The sequence below is a fragment of the Rhinolophus sinicus genome, chromosome 14 (assembly GCF_057876585.1).
Source record: "Rhinolophus sinicus isolate RSI-liver-muscle chromosome 14, RSI-T2T, whole genome shotgun sequence".
Taxonomy (NCBI): Eukaryota; Metazoa; Chordata; class Mammalia; order Chiroptera; family Rhinolophidae; genus Rhinolophus; species Rhinolophus sinicus.
The window spans coordinates 129165509-129190377 of record NC_142514.1 but is presented as its reverse complement, the minus strand read 5'-3'; the positions used below and the strand labels follow the sequence as shown (position 1 = coordinate 129190377).

The window sequence follows — 24869 nt, the reverse complement described above, 5'->3', positions numbered from 1 at the left end:
TTTCTCTGGTTCCACCAGTGCAGTCCTACCTCTGACTTTCTTTTTTAGAAAAGCCAAAATATGCTCAATATCTTGGGCGTTAGAGGTTTTGTGGCAAGTATTCTATACTGACTCAAGTGTAGAATTGGTAGCAGGAGTGAATGAACTCTTGAGAAATAAATACCATATTTTCAACTCCATGTTCTCATATTAAGGAAGGCCAGACAAGACATTTATAAAATACGATTTGTAAGAGTACTGGTTTCTAAAGAAATCTTTTTCCCCTTAAGGAGTTCTAAGAGGCATCTGTTGCATTTCTAGAGAAAAAATAACCTTTAACCGCTCCTTTTTTGTTTTATTTAAGTGAATGAATATTTGAGAAGCCCTTGTCTCCATGTTCAGGCTCCTACAATTTTTCTATTAAAAATGTATGTGAAGTGTTACTATTACATTGGGCAATTTTAGTTCAAACTAAATATAAGAATGTTATTTTCTACCCTGCTGTATGGTTGCCTTTTATGTTTTCACTTGACTCTCCCTTCTCTTTTAGCCTCTTGAAATTTTTCCTCTGAAGCTTGAATTCCCTTCTTTTTTCCTACAAAAATGAGATGCAGAATAAGGCATGGCTTGAAGTCAGAAGCAAATTCCTGTGTTTAAATGCTAGCAACCAGTGCAGGTTCCTTGAGGCCAAAGCCTGCCTGTCAGCCGCTTGGATGTTGGGTGACCACATGTTCTGGGAAAGGGCACTGGACTAACTCTAAGAATGTTGAGTTTTCATACAGTGTTACCAAAAATAATAATAACAATAATAATAACTCTGTATTAAGTATTATTCTGACAGGATACTGAAAACTTGAAATATAGCCCACACATACGAACTTGTTGCAAGACAAAATACGTTTTTCACCAGCTTAGAGTCTGAGAGTGAGAAAAGCCAAGCTAGTTTGGATTTTGAAGTTTTCCACCTACTTTTCCTATTGCCAAGCTCTACAGGGACCCCCAAATAGTGTAGCACTGAAAAGAAAATTAGTTTTTGCATTTCTAAATAATAATACTGGTTTTGACTTTGCAGCATTTCAATTTATATATGCAAAGGAAAATATAAAATTACAAGGAATGGATACTGTCTAGTATGGTATCTAAGGAGGGAATTAAGATGTAATTAGGAGTGCTTTGAATGAGCCCATGCATTACCGTGTTTCCCCGAGAAAAAGCCCCAGTTGAGATCTCAGCCAGACGGACGCATTTAGTACATTATGAGGATGTTCCAGAAGATGACATGACTATTTGAATAAATGTTTTTCATGATTGTTGTACATGAAAAAATAAGACATCCCCTGAAAATACACCCTAATGCGTCTTTTGGAGCAAAAATTAATATAAGACCCAGTCTTATTTTCAGGGAAATACGGTAGTTTTGCCCATCTTTAAAAAAGAACACATATAATCCAAAAAGAAGTATGTCTTTATGTACATGTATGTATATATGTATATGTATATCTGTATATGTGTCTCGTGAGCTTCTTTTATATGTTTTTAAACATTTCTTAATGTAGGTTTGTTAAATGTTCTAAGATACTCTCTCGTTAAATATTAGATCATATATACATTAAATATTCTAAGACATATTCTGTGAAATGTACACATGTATGTTTCAACCTTTCCAAGCTGGTAAAGTAAGAACATACTGTAGAAAGTCAGCTAGCAACAAATACAGATGGTAATGTAAACATACTCTATAAATATACGCTGATTATTTGCTATACTTAATTCAACAGAACTCAGATATTTCCACGTACAGAAATATTGTAGACTAAGACAAGTAGATAAACTATCTTGAAGGTAAAATACAACCTTGAACATTTGCGTGTATAGTTTGTTCACTTGTGTTAGAAGTTCTTTTACTTTGGGTAGAATGTTAATGATACAGTATTTTTTCTACTTTTAGAGCATATAAGGAACCATATCGTCAGTGGTCCCTAGAGTTCAATGTTCCAGTACATCACATACAAATTTACAATTGATACAATTATAGTATTTTAATTTGAGATCTAGAATCAGATTGGGACTATATCAAGTTTAAGCAGATCATAAAAAATTGTGGGTAATATTTTGTATCAGACTACTTAAATTGTGAGGAATATTAAGGACCATTCAGTTCAGTCCTTTCATTTTTTAGAGAAACTAAGGCTCAGAAACATAAGTTTTTTTTAAGGTCTTGTAACTATTTAATGAAAAAGCCAGAATTAAAAATGAGATTCTCAGATTCTGTCTTACTATAATCAATTATGGAGTCTGATATGGGAGAAGAATGCTCACCAGAAGGAAAAACATTAACCTGTCAGTATATCAGGCCGTATATATCTATTGACCTATTTGTAGGTGAACCAATAAGTTCTGTTGAAATTCATGATAACTAAGACCCTTCTAAGACATTAATGTTGTCGGCTCTGATAAAGTAAATGAAACATTGCTCAAATAGGAATAGCTATTTGGTCTTTTTCTTGCATTTTGAATTATCAACACCAGATAATTGATATATAAGAAATACCGTGCTAACAAGGCAGACATAGATGGCATTGCCCTCTTTTCTCTGTCATTCTGTCTTGAAAATGAATGTATATTTTGCAGCAGAAAAGTTGTCTTGTGAACAAATGTAACAAACATGCAGAATAAAGCCATTTATTCTTAAAACTTTGTATGGGACAATACAGTGCGAGACCGAGTCTGGCATCTTTGATAGGCTGAATTTATGCAAGCTATGTTTACTCCTAGATTTTGTGTTATGTGAGGAAAAAGAATAACTGTTTTTTAAGCTATTGCAAGTTAGATTTTCTGTTACTTAAATCGGAACACATTCTTAGCTGAACCAAAACCTAAATAAATTGGCTTACTAGATCTGCGTAAAAAAAAAAAAAAAAAAGAAAAGAAAAGAAATACCGTGCTGATGGCTTTACTTTTGTTTACTGAACTCTCTGTTTGCAACACTAATGGCTGTCTTTGAAAGAATATGGGTGTTACATATTCTTTCGTTCCTCCTTATTCTTCATTTAGGCTGGTCATATAGGGTTTTCTTCGTTTTTGTTTTGAAGGTAAGCATGAATATTTGCAGATAATGTGTGTATCCATTGTCACGTTTTATGTATATAGTCAAAGCACTTAGTTTTTCCAAATAGTCTGATGAAGTAAAGCCTTTTTATTCTAGTTTTCTAATTTCATTTTTAGTAAAGCTTGAGGAAAAACAAAAACACATCTTTTTCTAAAGTTTCTCAGAAAGTATCAGGGTATTCCTTTAGTCCTCTGTTCTTCCCTCCCTTGTCCAGCTCTCCTCAAAAAAAGTCCACAGAAGTGGAGTTGTAAGGCTGGTAAGGCTCATCAGATTGAAGAATTCCCAGGAGATCCTCACAGAAGGGGCAAGGACTTCAGGAACCCATTCTCTTCTACCACCCGCCCTCATGGAATCTTTTCTGGTGTTCTTTCCTGTCTATCTTTATCACTTATTCCCTTTCTTGGGGCTGATTTGCCAATTTTGTTATCTTAAAATTATAATACCAAAGGATTATAAATTGAATGTTCCATGAGTAGTTTTAAGATTTTTTAACTCTTTTATTACAAAAATTTGACCATGTGATTAGCTAGCTATGTGGTAGAATGGGCAAACCCTCCCTGCACTTTCTCTCCTCACCAAAGAAAAGCAGTACAATCCTAAAGCAATAACAACCTATTGAGTGCCTTCTCTGTTTCAGACTGTATACATTACACCCTTTTTATTTTCATAACAGTCCTCTTGTAGCAAATAATATTATTTGAGTTTACATGTGTGGAAACTGAAGCTCTGTGAGGTCAAGTAACTTAAACACTGCTCCTAAAAGTACTCTCGTGCTCTTTTGTAATCAGTTCCTGCCCCTGTCCCCATTCTTGGTACCTGCTTTGTGTCACTGGATTAGATTTCTTCTTTCTAAAATTTCATATCATGGTGGGATCACTGCATAAACTCTATAAATGTCAACCACTATGCGGTACATCTGAAACTAATATAAAATATTGAATGTTTACTGTAACTAAAAAAAAATCATTAGAAAATTTTTATATAAATGGAATCACACAGGATGCACTTTTGTGTGTGGTTTCTTCTGAGCATGTTTTGGAAAGTCATCCATTTTGTTAAATATATCAGCAGTTCTTTCTTTTTTTGCTCAGTAGTCTTCCCCTATATGCCACAGTTTTTTTTTTTTTTTGCATTCACATGTCGATGGACCCATTTCCAGTTCAGGTCAATTTTTCATTTGACTGTTTATGTTACACACTTCATATGGGTAGAGATCATTATATTTTTTTATAGTCCCAGTGCTGAAGATAGTAACTAACATACATTCATCTTTGTAGTTGTGTTTGTAGTAGCGATAGCAGAAGCAGTAATAATAGGTGATATTTGTTAAGCACTTAGTATGATATTCATATGACTTTGATGCTATTATTTGCCTTTACAAATGGAGAAACAGACACAGAATTTAAACAACTTGCTTGTCTCATTCCATAGCCCTTCTTTTTAACTCTGCTGCCTCAGTGGTTAATAATTGTAGAACAAATGAATGTGTAAATGAATAACCATTGCTTCATAGTTCTCTAAATACAGTGTTAATCACACAAAATTACATAACTATTGCATTCGACATTACATATCGGTAGTCTTGTTTTTCATCATCCTTCCCTATTCCCACAATAAGTAAATGATACATGCTTATTAATTATATACAGATGGAGCAATATCTAGAACGACATCATTATGGCTGCCAGACATGAGGTTACTCTCTGTAGCAGAGATGGTCTAGATGAACTCCTGATTGGATAGTGACAAGCAAGAAATAGATTTTTGTTATGTCCAAACGCTGAGGTTTTTTGGCTTGTTTATTACAACAGCCAGTATTAGTTACCTGAATTTAATAGTACCAATAAATTTGATACTTTATGTCTTTATGTAGTTGTGGTTTTGAAAAGAGTTACTACTTTAAACTAATTTGGTAATCTATCAAAAGGTATTAAAATCTGTTTTAATGTTGATGTGTGGTTTAATTTGCTGTCTTAAAACAAAGAATGTAATTTTTAGATGGCTTTAATATCTGTTGCTTTCAACAGAATTCAGTTTGTAAGTTGCCATTTAAAAAGTTTCAACAAATATTACTAAGTGAGATTATAGTTCAAAAATAAACAATGAAGCGGGAGTCAGTAGTAGTTTCATGAAAGCTGTACTTGGAATGTCTTTGTTATACACAAAGCTAGTCGTGTCATTCTTCTGGGGCGTGAGGCCTTTTGCCTTATAGGTGAAGTTCAAACTCATTTTTGGCATGGTCTGGCCTGTGCCAGTCTTTCTTCACTCTGCGTCCTTTCTCCATGTTCCAGTCACATGAAACCTGTTTAGTTCCCAGAATACCCAATGTCCCCTTTTCTTTAAGTCGTATATATGGTACTGTATTATATCTCCTGCACCCCTGCTTTCTACTGCTTCCTTTATGTATCACCTTAAATATCTCTTTTTTCTGGATAGCCCTCCATGACCAAGCGAAGGTCAGGCACCCCTCCTCTGTGTTCCCATAGCACTGTGTATTTTATATTAAAGTACTTTGTATAATGTACTAGCACTTTTCACTTATGTGTACGTCCCACTGGATTGTGAACTCCTGGGGAACATGGACAATGGTTCCCCTGAGCACTTGACAACCTGCCTGGCACATAGTTGACTCATGGTAAATATTTGTGAAGCATATAACTGTGTGAATAAGTGAATGAATGATGAATGAATGTGAATAATGCCCCAGCCTACAAACTTTATGGTCTCAACTTGTTTACTCAGTTAACAGTTTCTAGTAAAGTGACAAACATGCCTATAGCAGCATCCCCAAGCCTGCCCTTGGACATGATAGTTTTATATTACAGTCACTGTTATTTTTCATTTGGGTTATTAAAAAATAGCTCCTCAGTAAGAAAAGTGACTCCTATTTAGACCCCTATTTATGCATATTTGTGTCTAAGGGTAAATTCATACCAAATTATCAGTAAAATCAATAAAAATTTATATTAAGGGTGATCACTGGAAGTTGTTAATAAGTATTGGGGTAGCTAATTAAAAAAAAATTTCTTTAGAAACTGAATATAAAAAAAAAAAAAAGCCCTAGAATTGCTGTTTTTAAAAAATGAATCCAAGTAACTTGGAACCCAGTTGGCAATATAATTACTATAAATTGTGTTTTCAGTTACTACACAGATAAAAATTTCTTTCTTTCAACATGTTTATTGAGTGATTTATATGCTGTGCACTGATGTAGGTACTTGGGATACATAATTGAACAATGTGAAATTCCCGAATGCTTTAGTAATAGGAAAAACTCAGAATATACATACACACATGTTTATGCATATATGTAAAATATCAATACGTTGTAGGACAAGCCTGTTTCTGAAACAGAAAGGTTTGAAATTATCATACTTAAAGTGAAATATTGAAGTTATTGTGAAAAAGACTAAATATTGGCAGGATTTAGGAGGAAAAAGGAAATTGTGCTTTGAATTTCTTTAAATATAATAAACAAATGTAATTGATCTTTAACAATAATATGCTTGGTCTGTGTGATAGACTGTGTTATTGTTCAACAACCTTTGTTTCCCCTCTCTGGGGAAGCATTAGACTTCCCTGCCTTATTGACATCATGCCTGGCCGTACATTTGCTTTGGCTAATGAAATATGGGTGGAAATGATTTATGTTACTCTTGAGCAGAAGAGTCAGAACTAAGTGTCCCATATTTCCCTTCTTTCCTCTGCTCTAACAATCAACAGATCCAAGTAAATGCTTCTCCATTACCCTAAGGTCCAGAAAAAAGATGACATGTAGTTGAGCCATAGCCAACCTTTGTTTGACAGGTAGCATGAGCAGGAAATAAAGTTTTGTGATAGAAAGCCACTGAAATTTCATTACTGCAACATAACTTAGCCAAGTGGTTCTGAAACTTGAGCGTGCTTTGGAATCACATGGAGATTTTGTTAAAACATATACTGATTGTTGGGCCCCCTCTTAGAGTTTCTGAATTCAGTAGGTCTGGGTGGGGCCAAGAATTTGTATTTCTGACAAGTTACCATCGTATGTTGATGCTGTTCAGGGACCACGCTTGGAGAATCCCTGGCCTAACCTTTCATTTCCCAGCCTCATTATTAAAGAAGTCAACTCTATAAGTCGCTCCTTTGATTTCTGTGGTATGGATATACAGAATACCATAAGAAACCCTAAATTTCATAGAGTAAATTAGGTAACTGTGGAATTCCTACCATAAGTAGCCAGAGTCAAAATAAAAGCCCCCCCCTAGAACAGACAAAGAACAAAGAGAGTTTGAGAAAGTTACAGTCATATCTGATTGTGGGACAAATTGCCATTCCTGACAGACTGGGTAGGAATTCTCTCAGAAAAGGAGGGCAGTTGAAGAAGGCATTCAGTGTGAAAGGACCAGGATGACCAAAATGAGAGCGGTGAAGAAGTGTGAAATGTGTCGGAAAGTAACCGATGATACAAGTTGCTACCGAGAGACAGATAAGGGAGAAGTCATCTCATGAATTTCCTTCAGAAATCCAGTTTCTTACCTGGTGTATAATATGAAACACAGTGAAGCTTCAATTCAGCGCTGTTTTTTTTTGTATTCATGTCTGTGATTGAGGTGCTTTTGGAATTTAAGTAGCTAAAGGTGGCAAATTAGTACCAAGGATAAGCCTTATGATTGTTCAGGAATTTCTGGAGAGACTGATATGAAAAATAACTATTATGAAGAGGAGGCAAATAAGAGAAGCCAGCATGGATTCCTGATCAAAGTACACTTTCAGGCAAATGCTGTTTAAATAGGAGGACATGTGGAAGTGAGAAACTGGAAATTGGTTCCTTTAAAACTATCCATGCTCTTAGGTCCCTTTATAGTCTTTGTATAATGTCATTTAAAAGAGCATTGTTCTCTCTCTCTTAATTCACGTGATTTGTGGTTTCTCTTCTCCAACCCAAGATACCCCTACTTCTTCTCTGTAATATTTCTTCTCTACACCGAGACCTCAGCAGTCACAGAGTTAGATGATTGGGACATAAAATGATTTTACTGTGGTATGAGGATGTCTGAGACCAAACTCTTTTTTTCTGGCAGACCACTTAACCTCCCTGGGCCTTGGTTTCTTAATTTGTAAAATATAATCTCTCAGGTTACTTTAGTTCCAGTATTCCATTTTTCTAATACCATCTATAGGTCAGCAAGATTCCAATATGTGTTCACCTGCCCAGTTTCTATTACACATGCCACAAATTAAGTTCATCTTTGAGATGAATGAAGTAAGCTGAAGTATTTGAAATGCATGTTTTTCTTTTAGAGTTAGGATACTCTCTAGTCAGTCCTCAGTTAATCAGAATATCATAGTTTTCCAGAAGCTTCCGAAATGTTGTTTTTGCTCCATTACCTGGAGAAGAATATTTTATTTATTTTTTATTTGAATTTTGATATTAAATAAACATCAATTTATGAAAAAAGTATAGCCTAACATTAATAGTTTCAAATAGCTGTTCATTTTGTTCAACATAAAAGCCAATTGCCATATTATTTTAATGACATAGATACCAACATGTATTTGAACATAAATTAATGTTGATTCAAAGATTCCATATTATTGAAAACATATGTTTTAATCTTTTTCACAACCATTATAGGAAGGGAAAAATGAAAATATTTGCTAGTCTTGAGGTCTTTAAAAAATAGATTAGTTCAACATTGTGGTTATCATTTGGTGTAATGTAAATCGTTTTTGCTATAGCAATGCCATGATCTTAAAAACTTGGTAAGTTTTTTCTTGGATTTACATAAAACACTATGTTGATCTTAAATTTGTTTTTCGCCTGTAGTTAATTTGTCAAATCTAAGCACATGCCATTTCCTCAGGAACTGCAAACAAGCCTTCGGTTTAGGGCCAATGGAACTAAAATCTCCTTTTACAAGTATTTTAAAGTTTGACTAGTGTTGCTATTACCAGTTCATTTTGAGGGGGAAATTCATCCTAATTAACATTTCTCTTAGACACAGTCTGAAGGTGATTCTTGGTTCTTTAGCAATTGAAGACAGCTTGGAGCATGACCTTCCTTAGTTTGGATTTTAAAGCAAAAACAGTTACAGCCTGTCCAAGTTTAAGGCGAAATCTGATTCTATTGGAGTTGTTACTGTAAGTTTGAATCCAAATGTTTCCAATTTATATTTAGGGCACACCAGAAAAAAAAGTGCACAGTAACCATCTGGGGACTTCCAATCACACTTGATTACCCATAACTGCTGCCTGCTTCAGCAACTTTCCTCAGGTTCCTGAGAACAAACAGTGTTCCATTCTATATGAAATCAATGTACTGTAAAATATTTACCAGAATGAGAAGTAATATTTTTAATGCACTGGGGAATTCACTATTTAAGGGAATCCAGTTGAAAATTATTTTGAAGATATATAATGTATTCATGAAGCTAACAAAATAATCTTCCCCAAATTTCTTAACTTGCTGCTGCTATTCCAACCTCAGATTTTTGTATGTGAGTTTTCTTAAAATAGGAACATAACATTAGTTATTTTGTGTTCCTGCATTACCATATGCAGACTTAAACTGACCTTTCACTATTTTATTATTCAAACAATGGTAGACTTCAGAGGAAAAGCCTGTTGTGTGTGTAATAAGCAATGTAATTATTTTTCTTCACACACCACAAGTTCTGAGTAGTAAATTCAAATTATTGATTTCACCTATTGGAGTATACATGTATGATTAGGACACTGAAGATTTTTTTTAGAACAAAACAAAAATAAACGTCTGAAATTAATTTCATGTCAATCTTTTTTCAATATTTTACTATAAACAGGTGTCAATCAGAATCAAGTTTTAACTACTAAATTGTAACTGAGTGTTAAGGTGAGCTTGTACACTTGAAAATGGGTTAGGAAAGTTAGAAAAAGTGGTTTATTCTTTTATGTGGGTTTTTAAAAGCAAAATAAAAAAAATTAACTTCAGAAGAAACTATAAAACTGCACAAGTTTTGTTTAAAATGAAGACCACTGTGAGTCACAAATTTGAGTCATTCTGGTTCTTTTTTAACTTTCAAATTAAACTTTTCAGTTATATTCACTCCAAATATATCTATGTTTTTAGTACCAATGATAGATACGCAAGTCAAAATTTTGAAGATCTAGCTAGTGTGTGTAACTATAATTTATAATTAAGTTCATATGTCATTCTTTTCATATCCCAGTATGCTTGAACTTTAAGATATTTTCTGTTTTAAATAATTTTGCTCACATATAAGAATATAACTTTTATTTTTGATACCGAGTTACTTAGATGATTCATATCAATACAATAGAATATTTTAAGAATTATCAATGTGTATGACTATTTTAAATCTAACTTGTCTTTATTTTTTTGCAAATCTTTTAGCATCTTTAATTGTGATTTTGAATCTACTGTATTTCCCAACTCATTTAAGAATATAGACAATGTTAAATGCTGGGCTAAAGAACTTTGAAGTTGAATTCAAGTATAAAGAGAGTAAGCGCCTAGAAAGCACTATTGATACAGGAAATTATGTGCTAGAACTTTTGGTCAAGATTATTTTCATTTATTTGACAAACATACAGATAGCTTTACAGATGCTTTCTATATATATTTTTTATGGTCAGATATGGTATATAGTTTGTCTTTGCATTCCTCAAGTTATTGGCAGCACAGCCTCTTCTGTACTTTAGGTGCTCAACATACGATCATTGAGATGATAGATGATGTATATTTAACCAATATTTGAGTTTCCTTCTAACCAATAAAATGAGTTTAAAAATGACAACAAATTTTGAAATTGATACTCAAAGGAATTTTCAATGAAATTATCCATGTTTATTGGGATCATAGTTTCAGAAAATTCTAGTCTAAACCATTTATTTTAGTTTGTAATTTTATGCCTTCTAGACAACTTTTACAGCATTAATTAGCAGTATTAATTAGTAAAGGTGCCTATTTTGAGTTTTAAATTCTGTGCCATTGTGTTGGTGAAATAGAGATGAAGACCTTTTACACTGTTTAATCTGTTCCTAAAGGTTCAAGTATTGGTGTTTTTAATTAAACAAACTACACAAATAATATATAAGTGTATACTTGTAAAATATTTGAAATGATACATAAATATAGAGTACACAGTTTTTCTTCCTTCACGCCTCTGAACCCATCCTACTTCATCCAGCATGCCAACAACTATTTGAGTTATATGCTTTTGACCATATTCTGTAACAGTATGATTTCATTCCTATGTGGAATATAAAACAAAAAAGTAACAAACGAACTAACAAAACAAAACAAAAACAAACTCATAGATAGAAACAACAGAATGGGGGTTACCAGAGAGGAAGGGAGGTGGGGAAGAGGGTGAATTGGGCAAAGGGGATCAAATATATGGTAACAGAAGGAAACTAGACTTGGTGGTGAGCACACAACAGAGTATACAGATACTGAATTATAATGTACACATGAAATTCATATAATATTATTAAACAATGTTACCTCAATTAAAATTAAGAAAGAAAAAATAATCAATTTGCCTAAAAAAGCATTATTTTGGTGTGACAAATTCTGCTCCCCTACAGAACAGGAAATCACTTATCATTGAAAGTCTAATATTACTATAGTTACTTGGAGGAATTTAATCACGATTAGCAACACTTTCAATATCTATAAATGTGTTTTTAAGGGAAAACATGCAATAAAATGTTTAATGTAGAAATGACATCAAAGAGCTCAACTTCCAAAATGGTTTACTAGCGACATCTGCCGGTACAATTTTGTAGTAAAGATAAAAGTAGCTCATGGAAGTAATTTCATGGAAATTAAGCATGAGACAAAGAATCTTTGTGGGCAAAATTGTTTCTTTTACTATCGATACACTTCTAATTGAATTTTTTTGTTTTTGTCTTTCTGGGTTCTCCCCCCCATTGGCATTTGACCAAGAATATTATTCTAATAGCAACATTAAACTTCTTTATACATTTTTGTACATAGTCTTAAGTTCCAACTGGGACCTCTGTAATTAGTTGTGTATCACCTAAATTGTTTGATATAATTTCACAAATTCTTTTTCCACAAATTCTTGTCTTTTCTGGCTTCGCTTTAAATCATACATAGCATAGAACCTTGCAAATGTAGAGAGATTCAATAACTATGGATTGAGTCATACTAGTTAGTTATGTAGCAGAGTCCAGTAGCTACTGTAGACCAGTAGCAGAGTCTAGGTAAACATGAGTTAAATGTTATCTTTATGCACACTCAGAAATAAAAATGAAACAATATTACTGATTTTATTAGGAGGAAAAATGATTTTTTTCCCTTCTATAGAAGAGATTTTTCTGCACTATAAACTATGGAGGAATAAAATATTCTCATTTCTAGGATATTTTCTCTATCAGCACTTACTGCCTCGATGATTGTATCTAATCCCATGGATTTAAGTACTACTTATATATGAATCAGACTTGTTTTTTGAACCCAAACCTGTATAGCCAGCTACTTGCTTTCTTAACATTTCCATTTATAGCTAATATGCATCTCAAATTTAACATGTCCAAAACAGGACTTTGGTTTTTCTCCTGAAACCTGAAGTCTCCCTCACTTCAGTAAATGGACATTTTATCTTTCCATTGGCTCACACCGACAATATTTCAATAATTTGTAAATTCTTTTTTTTTTGCTCGTATCCCACATTCAAACCATCAAGAAATTTCGCCAACTCTGCTTTTGAAATACAGTCAGAATCTTACCAGTTCTGTCCACCTCTACCACTGTGATCCAGTCAAGCCAAAATCATCTTCCCCGTGGAGTTAGCCTCCGTGCTTCTAACCGTGCCCTCCTGTAGTCTGTTTTCCAATCAGCAGCCAAAGTGATTATCTTAAAATTTAAAACAGATCTTGTCACTCCTCTGCTGAGGACCTTCCAAAGTCCTTACCGTGCCTAAAGAACCCTATAATAATTGTAAACCATTCTCTCCCTCCATAGCTATTACTGTGACCTCATTTCCTACCACCGTTTCCCTCCTCTGTGCTGCTCCAGCGGCAGTCATCTGCTTGCTGTTCTCCTTACGTGCCATGCAGACTCCTCACCCGGGCTGTGTGCTTGCTCTTCCTGCAAACTGAAATGCTCTTCCCTCAGTTCAGTAAGGTTTCTGATCAAATCACCGAATTTCCCCTCCCCGAGAGGCCCTTCCTGAACACACTATGTAAGATGATAAGCCCTGGCTCCATCACAGTTTCTCCCCTTATTGTGCTTTGTTTTTTTGCCATAGCAAATATTATCACATGACATACTTACTTTTGTTATTGTCTCTCTCCCCAACCTAGAATGTCAGCTGTATGAAAGCAGGGATTCTATTGTTCACTGTTACATCCTTAGAACCTAAATCAGTGCTTACACATAGTAGGCACTCAGTCAATATTTGCTGAATAAATCAGTGAGCCTGAAGACGTGAATGGAGGCTGAGATTTAATTTACATTACAATAACGTGATCCATGGAATAGTGAGATACCTTCTAATGGGGTCTGCTTTGTATACATCTTTATGTTTATATCATACTTTTTACATTTAACACAGATTACGATAGTGTTTCGTAGGTTGAGGCTCAGACAATGCTCTTGGTGTCAAAATGCAGGACAATATAACTATTTTAAAGATTCTTTTTATGGGAATAATTACTTTTTTGTTCTTTTGACATAGACATCTGACCCTCAATTACGTTAACAGACCTTATACACATGAATGGAAGGAAGAATAGCCCCTTTTGAATCTGTGCTAAGACTTTATCAATATGAAGTGCTTCCCACAGGGTTCTGCTGAAAGAACCAAACTTCCATCAGAATGAAATTGCAAATTCATTTGTATATGGCCTTTTATATTTGAAAGCTACTTTTTGATGTTTGGTCTGCAATTAGATTTATTGTTTAAGGTCACAAATATGCAATCCTGACTAGACCAAGTTGTCAGAATCCTTTATCTATTCAGCATTGCACAAAGATAAATGGCTAGCTTTTAACAATAACATACTAAAGCCAAAATTTGCTCCCAGTTGTATATAATCTTTTAATCAATGTGCTGCTTTCTGTTTTCCAGTCAATCGACCCCTAGCCTACCCCCTCACCACCACACCTATCTAGAAATTACCCAATTATGGGTTTTAAGTTACTGAGAATCACTTTCTTCCGACGGAAAAGGATAAGTTTAAGAATTTTAATGCTATAATTTTCCCATGCACATTTTTAGCTTCACATGTGAATTCTTTTGCCTTTACCCTCACTGTGTAGGGCAGATAATTATGTAGTATGTTAGCTAAATTCCGTGGTTACGTTTCTCATTGTTAACATGACCACAAAGTAGATCATGTTGCTTAATTGAAATGAATTCCTAAGTGTTTTAAAACATCTCTGTGCACATGGATTAAATTCTTGTCTGAGATTTTGTATGTCCTCCAAGAAAAATGTATATATTTAAAATCTTTAAGATAGATTTCTTATGTTTTGTGCATTTTCCTCATGACTTTTTATATAAAAGGCATTCAGAGAGCATTGCCCATTTAGACTTGAGGATGTACTTTTTATCCAAGAACATCCAGTGTCTAATATAAACATACATTAGAGCATCATTATGTCACCAATCTTTATAGCTTCTCCAAGGGATTTTGATACTAGATACCCGGAGATTCTTTAGGACCTTGGTCATAACCTATAAAGCGGATCGTTAAGACCACGATAGTAATGTCCCCGTTTTAAAATATTGTTAAAATAGTTTTTGCAGATCTGACAATCTTGTTTTCTTAATTGCCATGTAGTTTGAGTCTTCCCCAATGAAAAGGAACACCCTCTTACGGGAGGAGGTATAAGAGAAAAGCATGACTTTTAAGTCAGCTGAACTTTCCCCCCCCTGAATTCTGACTACTAGTATTGATGTCGTGACCTCTGGGAAGTTGCTGCACTTGGGGGGCATCTGCACAACTGTGGACTAGAGAAACACCTATTTATAGAGTTGTGATACAATTAAATGAGACAACACATATAAAGGGCCCAAAACAATGTCCAGCAGTAGTAAGTACTCAATAAATATTATTTGGAATTTTTCTGTGCTCTCTCCTCACCCCCACCCTGTTCCCTGTGCTAAGTAATCTGATTGGGCTTACTCAGAAGTTAAAACTGTTGAACTAAACTTGAAGCCCTTTTGTGCCTGCCAACTCGACATTGCTCTGCACTCACTGAATTAATAAGTAGGGAGAGGTCAGGACCTTGAATTGACCTTTACATAATAGCCAGCAGGTGTGTGTGGCCTCTGTCTTCTCAACAAATTGCTCCCCCATGGATTGGGTGGAATGGAGAATATGCCACTTGGGCCTGCATTTCACGTCCACATGGAGCCCGTAGAAGATTTACTTAAATCTTTCTTCACCCTGCATATCTGAGAGTTGAGCCTTAAATTACGTTCATATGACGTAGGAAAGCATTATTATTTTAATCATTGTGTAAGATGGCCTGCCTCATTGTTTGTTGTTTGTTTGACCGCTTGTACTACTCTGATCATTGTCCTAAAAGAGTTTAACCTTTAAAAAATTCATCGCTTTTAGAAAAATGTTAATAACTATTTAATTTACTACTTTATATCGCAGAGCATGTTGTTTAATCTTTGTAAATTATTATTGTTTTTAGATGCAAAGATGGTTTGAAAGGATTTACATTCTCTGCACTTCGGTAAGTAGCATATTTTATTTACCTTTATGTGAAGAGAATGTGTGAGTTAACTTTTTAATAAAAGAAATGTCATTATACCTAATTATAATAAATATTTATTGACTCACTTTTTAAGCTGAAAGTAATTTTAGAGGCCACAAAAGTGATTTTATGAATATTTCATTGAAAGAGTAATTTATTGGTCTTTTTTCCCTGAAAAAAAAAGAAAAGAAAAGAAAATCAGTCTATCAGCAACTATTTTGGGGGCCTATTGTGTGCCTCATACCATGGCTTATTAGAAAAGAATTGCCAGAACTCTTTCTTTAGGGAGCTTGGAAAGACAAAGCTATGCATGAACAATTACTGGAAAATTAAGTACTTAACGGTGTAGTACCAGATTATGGGCTTCCTTAGGGCAGGACTCATGTACTGCCAAACACATTTTGGATGATAAGTTTCACTAAAGTAAGTAGAGTCTTCTTTTAACCTTATAGCCCATCTCTTACCACCGTAATTGCCACATGATAGACACTGTAGAAATGATGGTTAAGCATTGGCGTTGTATTTTGTGTTATAGTTCACCAAGCACTTTATCATAGATTAGAAAACTGAATTTTCACAGTTTCATGAGACGGGTATTTTTATTCCCATGTGACACGATGAAGAATCTTAGGCTTAGAATGTTTGACTGTACCATCATACAGTGATTATATATACTTACTCCATACCCAGTGCTCTTCCAGTTTGTGTCATAAATGTTGACTGTTCTGCAAAGTACATATAGTAGATGCTTATTGAAGATTAGTAATTATTTACTGTAAATGTAGGAGGGAAGAGTTAGGGTGGGTTCAATACGAGGGGAAGCTTTTATATGATTGTCTCAACATTTGAAGATCAAATGAGTTAATTGCATGTAAAGTGTTTAGATCTATGCATGGCACATAATGCTCAATAAATATTGGCTATTTTTAAAATTTAAAAAATTTTTCAATTACAGTTGACACACAATATTAGTTTCAGATATACAGAATAGTAATTAGACACTTAACTTATGAAGTAATCACCTCGATAAGTCTAGTGCTCATCTGACACTCTGTGTAGATATTACAATATTATTGACTATATTCCCTGTGCTGTATTTTACCTCCTGATGACTGTTTTTATACCTGGCAATTCGTACTTCTTAATTTCTTCAACTTTTTCACCCATCCCCCTGAACCCCACTCTCATCTGGCAACCATCAATTTGTTCTCTATATCTGTGAATTTTTTTTTGTTTTGTTTGCTTGTTTGTTTTGTTTTTAAGATTCCACATATAAGTAAAATCATATGGTATTTGTCTTTCTCTTGATGACTTATTTCACTTAGCATAATACCCTCTAAGTCCACCCATGTTGTCACAAATTGCAAGATTCTATTATTTTTTAGGGCCGAAGTAATATTCCATTGTATATTTTATGTACTACCTCTTCTTTATCCGTTTGTCTTAGATTGCTACCATATCTTGGCTATTGTAAATAATGCTGCAGTTAACATAGGGTGCACATATCTTTTCAAATTAGTGTTTTGGATTTCTTTGGGTGAGTACCCATAATTGGAATTGCTGGGTCATAAGGCAGTTCTATTTTTAATTTTTTGAGGAACCTCCATACTGTTTTTCTTAGTGGCTGCACCAATTTCAATCCTACTGACAGTGCACAAGGGTTCCCTTTTCTCCACATCCTCTCCAGCACTTGTTGTTTGTTGATTTATTGATGATAGCCATCCTGACAGTTATGAGGTGACATCTCATTGTGGTTTTGTTTTTACATTTACCTGATGAATAGTGATGTAGAGCATCTTTTCATATATGTATTGGCCATCTCTATGTCCTCTTTGGGGAAATGTCTATTCAGGTCCTCTGCCCATTTTTTAAATGGGATTGTTTGTGTTTTTGGTGTTAAGTTGTATGAGTTCCTTATATATTTTAGGTATTAACCCCTTACCAGAGGTATCATTAACGAATATCTTCCCCCACTCAGGACATTGTCTTTTCGTTTTGCTGATAGTTTTCTTCACTGTGCAAAAACTCTAGTTTGATGTAGTCCCATTTCTTTGTTTTTTGTTTTGTTTACCTTGCCTGAGGAGATACATTATTAAAAATATTGCTAAGAGTGATGTCAAAGAGTTTACTTTACTGCCTATGCTTTCTTCTTGGAGTTTTATGGTTTCGGATCTTACATTTAAGTCATTAATCCATTTTGAGTTTATTCTTGTATATGATGTAAGAAAGTGATCCAGTTTCATTCTTTCACATGTATCTTTTCAGTTTTCCGAATACCATTTATTGAAGAGACTGTCTTTACCCCATTGTATATTCTTTCCTCCTTTGTCATAGATTAATTGACCATAACAGGTGTGGAATTATTTCTGAGCTCTCTATTCTGTTCCATTGATAGGTGTGTCTGTTCTTTATGCTAGTACCATTCTGTTTTGATTACTATGTTCTTGTAGTATAGTTTGATATCAGGTAGCATGATACCTTCAACTTTACTCTTCTTTCTTAAGACTGTTTTGGCTATTTTGGGTCTTCTGTAACTGCATAGAAATAGGGTTATTCGTTCTAGTTCTGTCAAAAATGCCATTGGTATTTTGCATTGAATCTCTAGATTGCTTTGGGTAGTATGGACATTTTAATGATGTTAAGTCTTCCTATCCATGAGCATGGTATATACTTCCATTCATTTGTATCTTCTTCAGTTTTTTTCTTCAATGTCGTATAATTTTCTGCATACAGGTCTTTTACCTCTTTGGTTAAATTTATTCTTAGGTATTTTATTCTTTTCGATGCAATTGTAATGGGATTGTTTTCTTAATTTCTCTTTCTGATAAAGAGATTGGTCTCTTTATCATTGTGGTATGTCCTTCTTTGTCTATTGTTACAACCCTTGTTTTAAGGTCTACTATTTCTGATATAAGTATTGCTCCACCAGCTTTTTTTTGTTTTGTTTCCATTTGCATGTGATATCTTTTTCCATTCCTTTACTTTCAGTCTGTGTGTGTCTTTCGATCTGATGTGGGTCTCTTGTAGGCAACATATGTATGGGTCTTTTTTTTTTTTTTTTTTTTTTTTAATCCATTCAACCACCTTATGCCCTTTGATAAGAGTATTCATTCTATTTACATTTAAAATAATTATTGATAGGTATGTAGTTATTGCCATTTTATTAATTTTCTTTTTTCAGATTATTTTTGTAGTTCTCTGTTCCTTTCTTATTCTTACACGCTCTTCTCTTGTATGTTGATGCTTTTCTTAGTGTCATGTTTGGATTCCTTTCTCTCTATTTCTTATTATCTCTTGAAGACTTCTTGTTTGTGGTTGCCATGTGCTTCATAGAGCCCAAGCTATGTTTATAGCATTCTAAGTTGATGGTGCTTAAGTTCAAGTACATTCTAAAATCACTACAATTTTTACTCATTTTCTCCGTGTTTTTATTTTTCCCACTCTTTTTCACTTCTTTGTGTGTGTGTTTGTGTATATGCCTTAACTTATTGTTATCATTGATCTTTCTACTTTCACCTTTTAACCTTTGTACAACCTTTATAGTTGGTTTATCCATTGCTTTTACTAATTTTTTGCTTTTGTAAGCAAGAATTTTTTTCTTTCCTATTTTCTTACTCATATTTTTGATGTTTTCTTTTCTATTTAAAGAAGTCCCTTTAATATATCTTGTAATAATCATTTGGTGGTAATGAACTCCTTTAGCTTTTTCTTGCTTGGAAAGCTCTTGGTCTGTCCTTTGATTCTAAATGGTAGCCTTGCTGGGTAGAGTAATCTTGGTTATAGGTCTTTGCTTTTTATCACTTTGCATATTTTGTGCCAGTCCCTTCTGGACTGCAAAGTTTTTGTTGAGAAATTAGCAACAATCTTATGGGAGCTCCCCTGTATGTAACTAACTGCTTTTCTTATGTTACTTTTAATATACTCTTTGTCTTTAATGCTTTGCATTTTATTTATGATGTGTCTTGATGTGGGCCTTTTTGGGTTCATTTTATTTGGAACTCTGTGCTTTCTGGACTTATGTGTCTATTTCCTTTGCCAGGTTAGGGATGTTTTCTGTCATTATTTCTTTAAATAGGTTTTTTATTTCTTTCTCTCTGCTTCTTCTGGTACCCCTGTGATGTGAATGTTGGCATGCTTGATGTTGTCCCATATGTCCCATAAAGTATCCTCATTTAAAAAAAAAATATTTTTTCTTTTTGGTGTTCTGATTGGGTGTTTTCCACTACCTTGTCTTCCAGATTGTTGATTCTATCCTCTGCTTCATTTAATCTGCTGTTGAGTTCCTCTAATATATGCTTCATTTTAGGTATTGTATTCTTTATTTCTGACTGGTTCTTTTCTTTCTTTCTTTCTTTTTTTTTTTTTTTTTTGGTTTCTATCTGTTTGTTGAGGTTATTACTGAGTTTATCTATTATTTCCCTATGTTCTTCCCTAAGGATGTTCATCGAGCATCCTTATAACCAGTGTTTTGAACTCTATATCTGGTAGATTGCTTGTCTCCATTTTGTTTAGCTACTTTTTTTTGGAGTTTTGTCCTGTTCTTTCATACTGCTCATTTTGGCTGACTCCCTGTGTTTGTTTCTATGTATTAGGTAGATCTGCTATATCTCCCAGTCTTGGCAGAGTAGCCTTATATAGTAGTTGTTGTGTGAGGCCCAGTGGTACAGTCTTCCGGTTCACCTGAGGTGGGTGCTCCAAGAGTGTCCCTTGTGTGGGTTGTGTGTGCCCTCCTTTTATAGTTGAGCCTTGATTGATATTGGCACATCAGTGGTCGGGATTGACCCTTAGGCTGACTGGCTCCGAGGGCTGGCCATGACTACAGTGGACAAGCTGTTGTTCAGAAACTGACCCCACAGAACGGGAGTTGTTTTAATAGGGCTCTGGTGCCAAAAGAGTCCACCCTTTGGGTATGTCATTTGTAGAGCTGGTTAGGTGCTGCTATGTAGGGGTCTGAAGCCAGACACCAGTTAATGTTGGTTCTGGAGGCTCTTGGGAGGGTCTCTGGTGCAGGACAAGGTCAGCTGCCATTTATGCCTTACTGGGGGATGTCTAGTGAGGCTACAAAGTGATCTGTAATTAGTTGCTGCTTATAATGAACTTGAATATACTTGGGAGAGGCTATGCAACGAACCGAATCCAATTGCTATTAATGCCTGCCTTTAGACCCTTTGTTGGGTACCACACCGTGAGCTGAAGCCAGCTGCCTGTTGTGCTGGTTTTGTGGCCACTTAGTTGAAGCTATGTTCCAGGCCAAAACTGGCCACCATTCCATGCATGGCGCCACCTGATTGGAGTTACAATGCAAGTTGGGACTGGTTGCCTCTTGTTCAGGGCTTGGGGCAGTTTAGTAAGAGAAAGAGGACACACCAAGGTCAGCCGCTGCTTGTTAGGGATTTGTGGACCTTTGAGATATTTTAGGAAAGTTCACAGTGCAGCAATGGTAGGCTGCTTGTATGGAAAAGCTGATTGAAGCATCTCGGCCAGGTGAGTGTGTTGGGTGGGGCAGGGTCTCAGGGAATCACCAGGACAGAGCGAATGGTGTTAGCCAGGTTAATGAGAGCTTAGGTTTGTCACCTGCCTGTGTTTGTGTGACATAGCTTAGTCATTAAGAACTCAGGCATTAGAGTCAGTTCTGAGTTCAAGTAAATACTGATATTATTGGCTATGGATAAGATGCTTTTTTATGCTAACTCTTATGGAGACTATGTTACCTACTTCATAGTGTTGCTCTGAGGATTTAACGATTTAACATTTGTAAAAGGCTCAGTACTGTGCTTGTCATGTAGTAAATTATCAGACAATGCTAATTATTATTATATACATTCAGTGTGTATTAACTAAACATTTACTATGTGCCAAACCCTGTGCTAAGCACCAGGATCTAATAGCAAAGAAGATATACATAGTCTCACAGTTTAGTGGGATGTAAACTACTAAAATGGTGCTTCAGTACTGGAGGTTCATTGGGCTATGAGAACACAAAGGAAGGGCGGTTAACTCACTCCACCTTAGGGCAGGGCATTTTCTCTGAGGAAGTGACTTCTAATTTGAGATGGTCAGTCCTGGCCAAAATAGCAACAGTGTTATGAAATGTGTGAGAGGTATTACTGTATCTGTTCTAGCATAGTTTTGTCTTGTTTATAAAGAGCAGTAGTACATATCTTAAACTCTGTGTGCACCCCCACGATTAAGAACCAAATTCTTTTAGGCTAACAGTTACCAAGGATGCACAGCTGCCACGTGGTGACAATCTCATTGCACACCCCTTACAATTTGATGCGTTAGATGTTTTACCAAGCTTGTCTAAATGGGATGGGTTGTACATTAAGTTTCTCTGTTTTATGAGTATTTAAATTGTTTTATTCTGTTTGTCATGGGTCCCAGGTTCCAGAATTTTAGTGTAGTATTATAGACCCCATGTTGTTCTGTACTTTATGATTAATTTTCTGAAAATTCAACAGGTAGAGTTCCCTCAGGGAAGCTTAGTCATTCTTTATAAGAGCAATGACTCTTATGTTGAAGGTGCAAACAGTAAGAATGAAAACTCTGATAAAAGATACTGACTGAGTGATATCTAATGGTGATAACATTTCCTTTGTATTGTCTTTGGAAAAATTTAGTCCAGTTTTGATATGATAGGTGTCTTCTCCTGGGTATTAGATTTTTCAAAAATGAAATAAGTACATTGGAATAACATCAAATTTAAGATTTTCTCATGAAATAATGTGAAGATTCATAGAATCTTGACCATTTTCTGATTCTCATTCTTTAGTTTCCTCTATTTCCTCATTTGTGTATAGATGACCTTCTACTGCACTGTAGCTGTTTAAAGTGACATTAGATATAAATTTAGAGTAACATTTGAGAAACTCCTTCAATTGTAATCATTAGCAAGTTTTAGAGAAAAATGAATGAGTTTTTTGTCTTTAGTAGATCCAAGTTAATAGTTCATCAGCTTCTTTATTTGACAAAAACTTTAACATGTGTAATGCTTTATAAAAGTGGTGACCTAAGTTAAAAGGTGCTTTATGAAAGTGCTATACTGTATTTTACTTGGTTGATTTAATTAAAAAATACCTGCATTGTCAAATAAATGACTATTAACATTTTCTGAGTATTCAGATTTCAAAAGTCTATTTTTAAAAAATGGTTAGATTTTATATAAGTTGTGAAAAATATTATTTCAAATGATAAAGTACTCTCCAGAGTTTATTTATATATAAGCAAAATTGGTTTATTTTCTCATTGATTTTTTATTTTTTAATTTTTTTAACGTGAAAAATGCCTCACACTCTGCTCTTTTCTTTAGGTTCATTGTAGGGAAGGAAGAAATTCCCACACATTCTTATTCACCAGAGACAGCATATGCAAAAGTGGAACAAAAGACAGAGAAACAGGAGGAAAAACCAAGAAGAATGAATATAATCGCTCTAGTCAGAAGACTTGTGGATTCAATGTGAGTTCTTTATGTGATATTTATGTGAGTTCTCGATGTGATACTTTAGCATGCTTTGTCATTGGTTTATATGATATTTGTGTCATGCCAAGGTATTTTTGTTTTCAGGTAATTTTTTTTTTTAACCAGAAATTGTGCATAGTTTTATAAAAGGCACATGATGGCAAGTGAATGTTATATATTATGCCCAACAGGACTATAAACCATCATATGCCTTTATAACATATTTATATGAAATTAAAATACTTTTTATTTCAAACTATGAAGAGTTGCAGGAGGCTAGAATGGGGAACTTCAGGAAACAGATTAATATGTGATAATCGAATGTGCCAAATGTGGAAAGGAGAATGAAAAGTTCTGAGAGAGATTCAAGAAGCTGCAGGAATAATAAGGAGCAAAACTTAATATTTTACAAAAGTGGGAAATTTTAGGGCTTTGTAAATAAGATGAGAAATCTTTATTTGTGTATATACAAATAAGTCTTTATTTGTATTTCAAGTGTAGATATTTAAGAAAATAAATGTAATGGTTTAAATTAAATCAGCCAATAAAAATAATCTTAGTAGTGATATTTTAGAGAGTAAGGCATGAGTAGGCAATATAAAAAGTTAGCGGATCAATTATGGGAAGTTGAAGTCCTTTAAGTAATCAGAAGACCTATGTTTGACTCTTATTTTGCCCCTGCTGGGCTTTGTGACTTTGGGTAAGTGATTTAACTGCCTGCATCCCAAAGTCCTCATTGATTTACTGAGGTTAATAATCTCTATTAAGGGGTGTAGTGTGCATTAAATGAAATAACATATGAGGTGCCTCACATACATGAACAAAGAGTTGGCCCTCAAAATTTTTACTGAGTTTAAAGATTTTGGGCGTCAATTTGGCATACACCGCATATGGAAGGTAAGAGGAAAGACAGGAATAGTAGATGGCAGGAATAATTATGGTAGTGAACTTATTAAGCAAGTTCAGAACAGTTATGGGTTACCTTAGTAGGGAGAAGGGAGAGAGGCTCCCTCTTAGTGGAAATCATGTCAGCAGACTCATAGGGGAATGCGGAGAATGTATTATGTGGATGAATGATGTCTTGGGTGGCAGAACTTGTCAGAGTGTCTTCAGTGAGTCCACTGGTGTGAAAGCAGATGCAGGATAATACAGAAGCAAAACAGACGGGCAGTCCAGTACTTGGGACGCCATTTTAATGAAAGAGTAAAGAAAGATTAAATGACAGTATAGTTGGTATCAGAATTTAACTTCACTAGCAGAGAGAGTGTAACAATTTCTGTGTAGTTCTGGTAGCAATGGCTGAGAAATGTCTTTGAAGAGGACACTTAAAAGTATGAAGAGTGATGGTTTACGTAAGGCAGTTCTCTGATTCACCTCTTTTCAGGCTCCCAGCTTTAATCACTCAACAACTTCACGTGATCAGATATGTCATATCATTCTAATGACACAAAGGCTATGGTTGGTATGGACCACTGCTGTCACCCTTGAGTAGGAAAGGCTGCTTGTATACCAGCTGCACTGCAGAATTGGATTTCGGAAAAGGTCTTGTTAATCAATTTGTGAGTGGGATTAGAGAGACGTGGAGCCAGAAGATTGCC

General features: G+C 34.7%; 1 protein-coding gene across 1 annotated transcript in view; it reads left to right on the top strand.

Annotated features, from left to right (window-relative positions):
- Positions 1-24869, top strand: part of TMEM135 (transmembrane protein 135) — a 215770-nt gene that overhangs the window by 173570 nt on the left and 17331 nt on the right. Inside the window, exons 7-8 of the mRNA XM_019739636.3 lie at positions 15750-15791; positions 23122-23268. Of these exons, the coding sequence (XP_019595195.1) occupies positions 15750-15791; positions 23122-23268 (189 nt within the window). The remainder of the gene's footprint in view (positions 1-15749; positions 15792-23121; positions 23269-24869) is intronic.